Here is a 12658-nt window from a genome sequence, read left to right on the forward strand (position 1 = left end):
GGTTCCCCGAACACACCTGCTGTTGACGATTAGTACAGCTGGATGAAGTAATGTGAGATCACTGGGTGTCGTAAAAGGGGCTACGCATCGATAGTAGAAACATTGATCGGCAACCCTCTGATTGGTCGGCGAAAATGTCGAAGGAGCGCGCTCGGTATTTTTCGGCAGCAAGAACTCTTGATTGAGGGATTTCAGGAGTTTCAGAGTTTAATCAGAACGCAAGGGAACACTGCAAAGGCTGCAAAAGCAAGGAGAGAGGGCTGGCAGAAAGTTGCTGACAAATTAAACTCGTAAGTAATTTAATAATAACAATAATAATGGAGTGGATTGATATAGCGCTTTTCAAGGCACCCAAAGCGCTTTACAATGCCACTATTCAGTCACTCTCACATTCACACACTGGTGGAGGCAGCTACAGTTGTAGCCACAGCTGCCCTGGGGCAGACTGACAGAAGCCAGGCTGCCATATCGCGCCATCGGCCCCTCTGGCCAACACCAGTAGGCGGTAGGGTAAATTTATTGTATTACACTATATTATCCAATATTATATTACATTATATTATGTTATATTATATCCCCTTACACATTAGAGCCACAACAGGACCCACTAGAACATGGGAACAAGTAAAAGTGGAATATAAGAATATGCTACAGAATGGTAATATTTATCACTTATATTGCTTTTCGTCTCTAGGAAAGAGACCCTGAAATAATCTGTTTGTTTGTTCATAACAGCAACCAAGAAAAGGGCAGAGCAAAAAAAAGACAGGTGGTGGTCCTGCACCCCCTCGTCAACAAGTTGGTTAAGTAAATAATACCCTCACGGGAATATCGATATCTCTCTATGAGCACACTGTCGCGCTGAGCTAAAGGATCCTGTCTATCCCGCAATATACGCTGAATTCTGAAAACTCTCCTTATCAATCTTGCACCTTCCGCAATGGGTGGCTCGCGTATACGGACAGGACATGGCTGCGACAGGCTTCCCAAATCCACCTTCGCTTTTATAGCCGTGGTCCCTCATCTTGATTACACAAAGTAATTTGCAATTACTACTGTGAAATATGAATTACATCTGTAATAATCACATACATGTAATAGAATGTTAATAGTACATTTCCCTTTTTTTAGGAAATGACCTGTATGTATCTGTGTGAAATCAATAAATGGATCAGGTGCTGCATTATCTTTAGTTACATTGATGTTATTTATTTATGGTGAAACAGTGGTGGAATATCGCTGTTGCTTTCGTATAAATGAAGCGGACATACCTGCGTGGCCGCGATCTAATCCTGTTTACATAAAGTGAACCTGCTCCCGAGCAGGTTTACGCTTACGGCTCTGTTGCTATGGCAGCAAGTCCCGGATGAGCTTCGGGGAACCGAACGATCACGCGAAATCGTCAACAATCTAATCCAGCTAACTTACTTAGCGAGGTACGAAGAACGGGCCCCAGTACTGCTGGTATTTAACCTTTATGTCACATATATCAGATGAGTAATTCACTGAACCTACAACAGTCACTAGTTACATTAGCCTGGTCCCCTGAGCTCCTGGCTGACAGAGAAGGGATAAGAGTATCCATCCATCCATCCATCCATTCGCTTCCGCTTATCCTTTTCAGGGTCGCGGGGGGCGCTGGAGCCTATCCCAGCTGTCATGGGGCGAAAGGCGGGGTACACCCTGGACCGGTCGCCAGTCTGTCGCAGGGCTAACACACAGGGACAGACAACCATTCACATTCACTCGCACATTCACACCTAGTGGCAATTTGGATAATCCAAATTAACCTATCCCCACAAGTTGCATGTCTTTGGATGGAGGGAGGAAGCCGGAGTACCCGGAGAGAACCCACGCAAACACGGGGAGAACATGCAAACTCCACACAGAAAGACCCCGGCCTGATGGTGGAATTGAACTCAGGACCTTCTTGCTGTGCGGCAACAGTGCTAACCACCGTGCCACCGTGCTGCTACTATGGATAGTAGGGATAAGAGTATAGAGTTAAATTGAATGTTTTTACAACAGTTTAACTTGATCTGGATGAATAAATCCTCATTAAAGGTTGCAGCATGATTGGTTGCATCATTACCTTATTAGATTGTTGGAAAACTAGAATATATCAACACCTCTAGGTGTTATAGCCCACTGACTTGGTGAACTGGTGAATCACTAATTTTTACTCTTTTAGGCTTCTAGAAATTTACAACATTTTGTGTGTTGCTGTGAAAATCTCTACTGATATTTGAGGTCCACTGAGCATATAGTAATTTAAAATAGAAGGTTTTTATAGGACTGTATGCAGCCCCCCTTTTGTCTAAAACATGGCAGCACTGCTTATGTTTAAAAAGATCCATCTAAAGAAATCTTTTGGAACAGTGTCCTTTGGAGAGACAACATAAAGGTGTAGATGTTTAGCCACAATGAGGAGTGAGCCAAAATTCCAACACAACAGATAAAATCATGAGTACTTTGTTCAAAGCCACAGGACAAAATTTCCACACGCCTCTATACAGTCCTGTGGAAACTTTGTCCTGTGGTTCTGATCCTTTAGATGTTTCATTCAGCAACATATTTAGGTCAAATATCAGTTTGCGCGTGTTGGGCTCATTTTATATAGCGGTAATGAAAATGTGTTGGCATGCCATGATGAGCTAATTTACTCAATTAAAAATGTCATTGTGGTGATATCAGAAATTAGCAAAATACAGCCTGACAGAACTGTTAAAACTCCTTGTGCTGTTTAGCTAATCCCTGGGCACCCTTCACACTATGATTGGCCTTAGGATTACACCTTTAGACATGTTGTGGAGGTTATATAAGCTCATAGTATAAAGGTAATAAAAGCACTATATGAATTGCTGAATGTCGAATGATTTACTAGTACGTAGTACTGACTGATTGCAGCATTGAAAACTGCTCATGCTTTGGTTTGCACTGTATTTTTAAGCAGAATGTATATTTAGCTAGAAACGGCATCTGTCTATTTTTTCACTTTGATAAAGGGCAGCAAATCTGCCACCTTAGTAAGAAGACATGATTGATTTCAGCGCTCATAAAAATACCAGCCACATCTCCAACGTCTCCAGCTGAGTCATTAGTGTTATCCATTTTTGAGGCAACACATTTCAGCTTGAGTGGGTCAGCAGTTGCACCATTATATGCTGTAATTGAGTTGCAGTGAGTTTGTTTTCATCTCTGGCCTTCCTGCCAAATGATGTTAAAAATTTGTGGCGGGTTACAGGTTTTCTCATCTATCTTCTGTGTCAACATAGATCGTAAATAGTGCTGAGGCTCTGATTGTTGGCTATTGGTCTGTTGCCTCAAGAGTGATTACAGGAGGAGAAGATTCAGTACAGCTTAGTTAAGTTTTCCTAAAGGTGAGTTATGTTGCTTGTCAGATAGAAGAGTTGCAAAGTATGGTTTTAGTCATTATTCTGCAGTTAACACGCTATACTGCCACTCACACACAAATTAAACATGTTAAGTAAACGAATTACTGACACGAGCAATTTGTTACAATAAAATCATTCTAAAACATTTAGAAATTATGCCAGAATTTCACACTCTGGACATTTTTGGTGTTGTTAATATGACAGGAATGTCTTCGACTAACCAGAATATTTTATGAATCCCCTCCTAAATAAGGAATGTTTGTTTATCCTGTAATGCTGATACAAACTGCTGCACAGGAAAGTTTTTATTCTTTCCTGGTGGGTTTTTCCTGGGGAAAAAAGTCACTTCCTCTGGCTTAAAGGAATGTGATGATGTGTTTCCCACATCAGCAAAAGTAGGTTTGTCTGCCCACAGCCTTTGTGTGCAGACAGACTATTAATGTGTCTCAAGAAGCTTGGCATTCATCGACACATCGACACACAAATTCTGGAAAAGTCATCACAAGACAAGCCTTTGCGATATTAAATATAACACTGCTGAATAAAAACACCTGATCGGCCTAATGCTGCAATTGCTTTTATAAAACAGAATGAATAGATGCAGCTTCTCATTTAAACACTCTGAACCATAGCAGGCAAGACCCGACGGTTCAGGCTGTGTGGAAATGGCCCTGAGATAATCCAGCACGTAACAACAAGGTGCAGGGTCTGTAAGTGTCAAGGTCAAAATGGGATATGCCCTCCAGATTGGTTGAGGATGACTGAGCTAAGATCCTGTGGGACTTCTTGGTCTGTCTGGAAGTTGGTCCGTCTGTATCTGGAAGTCATCTGGTGGACAAGCAGAGGAAGGCGGCTGTAGTGATAGAAAGCTATACCACGTGACAGCAACGTGAGGGAGAAGGAACACGAGAAGTTCGAGAAATACCAAGGACTCAAAGAGGAGGTAGAGAAGCTGTGGAGGGTGAAGGCAACAGTGGTCCCCGTGGTAATTAGAGCACTCGGGGAGGTGACCCCCAAACTTGGCGAGCAGCTCCAACAACTAGCAGATTCCAGAAACAACATCCAAGATCTCTGTCCAGAAGTTTGCAGTCATAGGAACACCAAAGATACTGCACAGGACCGTTAACCTCCATGCCGCTGGTAGAGGAGCCGAGCTTGAAGGGGATATATTTATATATTTTATAACTCAATTACTTCTACTTGCAAAGATTGCAGTGCCTCTTTTGCTCGAGTGTATTTGAATGCTCAAAAGGCTAATGACCCCTGTTGGATATGAGCAGCCAAATTGAAGTGTCAGAAAATGATTTTGAGCTTAAATATGAGCCAAAAACAAAGAATGTCATTTGGCAGGAACATTTAATTGGACATTTTGAACAGAGTAGTGTTTGCAAAGGACATAAAGTACTGTGCTCAAAGCATTACACCATAAATTAGAGGTTATTGCAAGGTTGCAAGTCAGCTGATTTTGACTTTGCTGGGTTCCAACTGTGTGTTAAACAGTCTTGATGCACATTAAAAGGTAGGGTATTTTGGTTTAACAGTCCAGTCCATGATGGTGAACATGAAAGAATTAATTACAATAATTTCTTCATAGCTTACAGTATTTTAAAACTGTATGATTACTTTCTGACATTTTATTTAAAGGTTATTGTTTGTTTGGGAAAATTGTCCTCTCAGTTATCTTAAAGTCCTGCGAAATGTGAAACTGTGCTCTATTTTTGGGGCTGTATTCTGAAGTCAGATTCATTAAGTGACCAATTCTGACGGAGAACGAACAAATGTCTTCCGTTTATACGGCATATTGTAGCAATTAAGTTGTAAAAGTCCCCGCATCCGTAGAGGTATATCTGAATCTGCACTGCAGCCACTTCAACAACTTCTAATTTAAATCGATTTTAATTTGCTTTGTATTCCCTTTTGTCACTCAGTCGTGCATTAAATAGATCTCAAGTCACTGAATTGCGCAGGGGTTTTCTTTTCATTGGTAAATCAATCAAGAGAACAATTGATCATATATTTAACTTATTATCTAATGCTTCCTGCCTCTGTGTCTTTGTCCCTTGCCACATGAACTGATGAAGTGAAAAGCCGTGTAATGTAATGTGGTGTAGCTGTAGCAGACAGTAAGGGCTTTCTATAATACAATAGGCTGACAAATGACAAGGCTGCAGACATGATGAACCACTTTGAAACTCAGATATATGGTTTAAAAGTAATAGAACACCGTTGCTTCAAATCAAAGCACATTGAATACAGTTTATGGTGTAACACAGTGAATAAGCATGAAAACATCATTAGATAAAATCAGAACATTCTTCACAGTGACACAGCTTTGCACTTTTCAGAGAAACACTTTGTATTTGCAACGCCAAATATGTTGGAATGTATGTGGTATATGGGTTGGGGTTTTTTTTATATGAAAGACTCAAAAGGAAGACCAAATGACTAATATTGCAGAAAAAAGATACAATTTGCTCAGGGAATGTGGATTATACTCTGACATTAAGAGGAGCAAATTAAAACAGCTGAAAGTTATGTTGCAGGACATTATGATACAGTCACACTAGTGAAGACAGTGATTGGAGAACATTATTTCGACTTTATGCAATGAACTTGCAATCTCACTGCCTTTGAAATGGTTGCTTTGAGGACGGCACTTACACTCAGTTGCTGTCTGTCATGATGATAAAATGGTCAGTCTGCTATCAGATGGCACTTGAATAACAAATATGTTGCTGTCTACATACACAGACATTCACGTTAACTAATTATATCAGCACAGATGGACTCAGATTGATTGCTACATGTTTGCAATCTTTATGCATGTGTATACAGTGGACCCTCGCTATAATGCGGTTCACCTTTCGCAGCCTCGCTGTTTCGCGGATTTTTTTGAGTGCAATTTTGCTTTTTTTAATTATTTTTTTTTCACAGCGCATTGTGTTCTGCATCCTAATTGGCTGTAGACCATTGTCAATCAATCTCCTCCATGCCGTGTCTCCTGTACAGTACAGAATGCGTTCACCTTGTAAAATTTACATAAATCTTCGATCGCTAGCAGTGTGACTCTGAAGTGCTGCACTGTATATTTGTAAGTTTTCTCCCCAACAAACACTACAATGTCGACGAAACGTTTTGCACCGTCAGAGGCACCCGTGGGTGCTTTTGGTTTCATTCTATAATACTAAACTTGTTTTTCTACAAAGGTTTGAACTTTGAGAGTGTTTAAACAGGAGAGAAAAGTGTGAAAATGTTCATGCCTGTCTTATAAAAGTGTATAGTGAGGGGTTTTACAGCCTTAAAACATCTATAATAATTGTAAAAAATAAAGTTGGCTACTTCGCCGATTTCACCTATCGCAGGTTATTTTTAGAACGTAACTCCCACAATAAACCACTGTATTGGACAGTGATTATTATTTGCAAACCTTCAACTGCAAATTGACTTTTCTTAGAGTGACTGTTGTCAGTCCAAATCAGACTGCCACTGTTTGGAGATAGATTGGCTCCCGTTGGCCAATCTGTGTAGTTACCATGTGATCGAATAAGGTTGGTGGTGTTGCACCTTAAACTGCAGGTGACCAGTTGGTCACCAGAGCTACTTGTAATCCGTTTCTAACAGATTCAACGCAGTCACCAGTTTTTCATAGTTGCATGGAGTCAGCCATCCTGCTTTTACTTTAGGGTGATGGAGCCATTAGAAACATGGCAAGATAGGCCAGCATGAGACCTTTTGGACTGTATAGCCAGAAATCCTCTGGTCTTCTGAGAAATGTAGAAATAATGATATATCCTGATGCAATTTTTTATTATTTGCATCAGGATATATCATTATTACACTGACAAAGACTGCACACTGGTCAATTTAAATGTATGTAAACGTGAAATAAATACATGTTAATTTAGCAAAGAACTCGGTGTCTTCAATCATTTGTGTAGGAAATGTATCAAAATTTGGTTGTGGTTACTACAAATACCCAGCATAACTTCTACACAATCGCTTTTACAGTACAAGGATTTTTTTTCTTCTTTCTTCTTCAAGATCTTGACCAACACAACCTGGTTTTGTGACATATACTGTTGTTTATGTTTTCAGGTTGCTCATTCAAGCCAAGCTGCTGCAAAGCTCAAAAGTCTCTGGAGTTTATTCCGATAAACCTGCACACCCAGAGGATGAGGGTGACATGCCCCAAAAAAACAGGTACTGCACCTCTGACTTGGACTTGTTTTAGATTCATCATTGCATGTATTGTCTTCAGACGTCCTTTCAAGAGCAATTAGGTTTTGTGTGGGAGAACAGTTTCATTCTAAGTGGTTCTCAGCTCAAGCTGTGCACAACGTAACTTCAAACACGGTATGGAAACATTGTCACCTACTGTGCTTGACTTCTCCATCTGTCTGAGACACTCAGGGGGCTCAGACAGGGAGGTTCTAGGTCATCATCCAGGCTGAAAGGTGAGAATTAACTTGGCCTAAAAAAAAACAGACAAAACACTAATTAAGCCCTTTGCGTTTTTGTGGAGTGAAGGACTAGGCTGTCTCTTCCACTGCTGCTCTGTTGCTGGCAGAGGCTGTTTTTGCCCTGGAACTGTCTCAGCATATTAAGGCAACTAACTACTTCCTGATGATCTGTGAATGGGCTCCAGTGCAACTAAACAACAGATGATTGATGGAAAGTTGAAGACAGGCAAACGTTGAAATACATATCAGTCTTTCTTTAAGGCTTCTGATAGGACAAATAAAAATAGTCAAACAGAGACATTATACAGTTCTGCGACTTTTTATCTAAAAATATTAATATAAACTTTAGAGACACTATTAATTCCCTTCTGTTGGCCCAATTCACACCAGACAGAGATGCTGCAGCTTAAGTGTAATGCAGAGTATACACAGCTTCCACTGGTGTCACAATGTTAAGTAAGTAATGTTGATCCGCGGTGCAAAAGTCTCAATCCATCCATCATTTCTTTATATTTTGCTTTCAAGAAGCCAGACTTTCTTGTAATTGTAGATTTGTGTATGATAAGCCATCTAACTCTGACATATTGAATCAAAAAATGAGGCATCTAACTGATGAACAGACAACTTGGCACTCCTAACAGCCTGCTGTAAAAACACATCATTTATTTAATTTCTTGAGACTTATTTCATGGCAAACATAACGTGGTTTGACAGATCTAAAGTATCATTTTTGAGACAACAAAGTGATTCTCAAATAACTATTACACAAAAACCTGGGATGGCTCAGCGTGGTGTGCAGTGTGTCCTTAAAAAGTTTGAGGAAAGTGGAAAAGTGGAGGGCAAAAGAAGATGTGACCGTTTAAAAGATTATCTACAGCAGATTAACAGTATCTGAAAGTCATGTCCTTAAGAAAGGACAGGACATGACTGGGAAGAAATCCACCAAAGACCCAGATTTTACACAGGACCTGAGAGATGCACCTGCACATCAAGAAATGAGGGATGGTATTGTGAGTTTTACACAATAACACATTGGCTGAGAGATGTTTCACCAGTCGAATCGCTAGTCAAATCAGACTTTTTAAAGTGCTTTAAAGCACAAAAGTTATGGAAATGTGGCTTTCAGTACTTTGGTATGATTTTACAACTAATCCAAGATGGATGCAGTAAGCCAAGGAAACCATAAAAACGTAGCCTTCATCTTTCGTGATACTTTTAAGAAGCTCTATTTTACAGTATAGAGCTTCTACAGTATGTATCGATACAGCAACACGACTGGCTCATGGTTTCCAGTTCACTTGCTGATTGTCTCTAATTAGCTCAACATGTGCCAGCTTTCATGCATGTTCATCAGTGGTTATCTGATGTGAATGGTTAAGTGCAAAATTAAGACAGAGAGCCACTGATGAGAAGATTGTCTTTAAAAAATAGCCATCATTTCTGGGTATTAGGCTATCCTCGTGTTTTAATTTATTCTAGCAACCTTTATTGGATGTAAAATTCATTTTTTTCCCTTCAAATTTACTTGCTTTGAAAAGGCAAAAGAAAAACCACAAGGAAAGAAAATGATTGCAATCAGAGAGGCACAGAAGACAATGAAAACTGGTCCTTAATGCAACTGAGTTTCAGTTTCAACTACAGTGAAGAGCTCTATTTTTCCATTTGATTTTCTGAAGTGATGAAGTTTGGCTATGTAATTTACTCAACAATGCAAAACCATTAATTTTCATTTTGTCTCCCGATCGTTCAGCAAGAAAAGAAAATAGGGAGGAAAGCAACACTTCCAGCTCTAAACAGTATTCATTTGTTTTACTGTGAGTGGCTGTCTTCTGCCTCTAAAATGACAACTATAGAATATTTCCAGCCTAAATGCACAGCTCGGCAAAGCTGAACTGAAAGCATTATTCAGCACTCATTTAGGTCGAGTAAAACAATGCTTTGTCATTGTTAAAAGGGACTGTTGAATGGGTTAAGCATGGATTATAACCAATCATCCTGACTGCCACAACCAGTTTACTCTTTCCAGAAAGCCACTGTCCTCTCAGTATAACAGCTTGCTCCGTTGTTGATTTATTGAGAAACGGTCGGTGTGTGAAAAAGAGCAAGCAAATCGAGCACAAATTGGTCATTGTGCTTGATGTTCTGAAACCCGCCATTGCTTTTCAGTATACTTCTGCTGGGGGGAGAACCAATTAAGGGAACTTGGATATCTGAAAACTCCAGGGGCCAGACATGTGGCAGTCAGGGAGTGTTATGGCCAGGCACCTCAATAATTAATGGAAGAAACAGTGGGTAGTAGCAAAGCCTCGACATCAAACCACTATTGGTCTACAGTGGTGTTGTCATTTACTTCTCTGTGGCAAGACTTGCAACTGTTGTGTCATTAATTTGTGTTTTCAGCCTCTTTTTTTTGGTTAGAATATTATTGTGGACTGTTGTTTTCTCATGGGCGTTCATTAACTGACCAAGCACTAAACCACACCAAAATATTCACACACCCCCCCCCCCATACCCCCTTCTGTTTTTCCTGCTTTAATTGACAGTTTCAGCCATTACTCATTCAAATCAAGCCCTGTTCTAAGCACCTCTGTGCCGCCTAGCCGTCTGTGAAGTGTTTATTTACTTATGACCCCGGTGTGCAAATTGAAAAGAAATACTGTGACATTGGTTGTCCTTCCAGGTTAACGTGGGACCAGACCAAAATAAAGATGAAAAGATGGCAAGAAGTAGAGCCAAGCATACATAGAGATAATTAGAGGCTGACAGATATGAGATTTGAAAAAATGATTTCAATACCGATATTTGGTGACGAAAATCTGATATATTGTTTTTTCCTTTCACAGAACATAAATAGATCCTCTTAACGTTGGTTATGTGTCGTTATTTATGATTCCTTACTAAGGTAATATGACAGCGCTGTTTAAAAATTATTTTGCTTTATTGAAACTCACGTGATTACTTGTTGCCATTTGTTGCCAACATAGTTTAACAAACTGTTCAACTTCAACACTCATAACATGCTTGAAGGGTGTTTCTCCCATCTATTGTTTAATTGCTAATTTTTCATTTATTGGCCATTAGATATGGAGGTCGGCCCCTTATACAAAAAAATAAAGGAAGATATAGTAAGATGGAATTTAATTCCTTTCTTTAGTTTTAATTCAAGAATTGATTCTATTAAAATGAATGTATTGCCAAGATTTTTGTATCTATTTCAAACCCTACCAATAGAGATTAACCAAAGTCAATTTAATGAGTGGGATAAAATGTTATCTAGATATATATGGCAAGGTAAAAGACCAAGGGTTCGCCTTAAAACACTACAGCTGGCTAAGCAAAAGGGAGGATGGGGCCTCCCTGACCTCAGATATTATTATTTTGCAGCGCAGATGAGAGCAATAATATGCTGGTGTAACCAATCATACACTGCCCAATGGAAAACCATTGAGGAACAAATGCTGTCTATACCTATTCAGGCAACTCTAGCTGACAATAACTTACAAACCTATATAAAAAATACTGATAACATGTGGGTGAAAAGGACCCTTAAAACATGGAGAACTATTATAAAGGAATATAAACTCGAGACCAATATTACAGTTCTTAAATGGTGTGCTTACGACTCAGAGTTCAAACCTAATGAACTGGATTCTAGATTCAAGGACTGGACAGGTAAGGGCATAACAGCCCTGTGCAGTATAATGAAGGATGGAAAATTGTTCAGCTTTGACATGCTTAGAAAAACATTTTCATTAGAAAAAGAAGACTTCTATCGATATCTGCAGTTAAGGCACTATGCCGACACGAAGATGAGAAACGTAACAATGATAAACACACGCTTGATGGAACTGTTTATAAAAAGCTATAACTCAGAAACTATTGATAGAATTGTATCATGTCTCTATAAGGGTCTAATGGAGTTGAAACCACATTCGACTTCATATATTAGAACAAAATGGGAGAAGGAAGGAGGGATAAAAATATTAGAGGAAGAATGGACGGCAATATGGAGATATCAGTGGATGTGTACCAGCTCACAAAAGTGGAGGGAATTTGGCTGGAAGTGCCTAATTAGATACTTTATAACACCTTCTCAGAAGTCTCATTATGATGATAACCCCCCTGCTTGTTGGAGGAACTGTGGAAATCAAAGTGCAAATCATTACCATATTTTCTGGGACTGCTCAATCTTGAGGGATTATTGGAGAGAAATACATAATGCCTTACAGGATATCTTTAAATGTGAAATATCTCTCGAGAGTAAGACTATGTTCTTTGGATATATACCTCAGGAATGGCCTAAATATGATAAACATTTAATAAATATTTTATTGGTGGCCTGTAAAAAGAATATCACCAGAAAATGGTTATCCCCAGAGAGCCCAAACATAAGTACATGGATGGAAATCACAATGGAAATTTATAACATGGAAAAGATAACAGCTTCTGTTAACCACAAGCTGGAGAAATTTACATCATATTGGGAAAACTGGGTTAAATATATCACGCCTCATAGGCCAGATTTTACTATTACAAACCAATAATTATGATGTATGTATATATATTTATAGGATCACCCCATACCAACACATCCGTGTTTTTTTTTTTTTTTTTTTTTTTTCTCTTTTCTTAGGTTTGTTAGTTTTGTTTTTTGATTTTCGGATTATGTGATGGTTTCAATTACTTCTATCGTTGTAAGTATTCTTCCCTTATGACTTGGATGTAAATTAAAATACTATTTCAGTATTTAAGGCAGATAACCTAAGTATGAAGAATGCTTACATGATGTACATACTGTGAATG

At 39.2% G+C, this 12658-nt stretch overlaps 1 protein-coding gene across 7 annotated transcripts in view; it reads left to right on the top strand.

The window, feature by feature from the left end:
• The window catches only part of inpp4b (inositol polyphosphate-4-phosphatase type II B), a 189994-nt gene that overhangs the window by 131569 nt on the left and 45767 nt on the right, over positions 1-12658 (top strand). For all 7 annotated transcript variants that reach the window (XM_076884829.1, XM_076884830.1, XM_076884831.1 and 4 more), the window contains one exon: positions 7491-7595. In XM_076884829.1, coding sequence (XP_076740944.1) covers positions 7491-7595 — 105 coding nt within the window. The remainder of the gene's footprint in view (positions 1-7490; positions 7596-12658) is intronic.

Source organism: Maylandia zebra, linkage group LG6 (genome assembly GCF_041146795.1).
Source record: "Maylandia zebra isolate NMK-2024a linkage group LG6, Mzebra_GT3a, whole genome shotgun sequence".
Taxonomy (NCBI): Eukaryota; Metazoa; Chordata; class Actinopteri; order Cichliformes; family Cichlidae; genus Maylandia; species Maylandia zebra.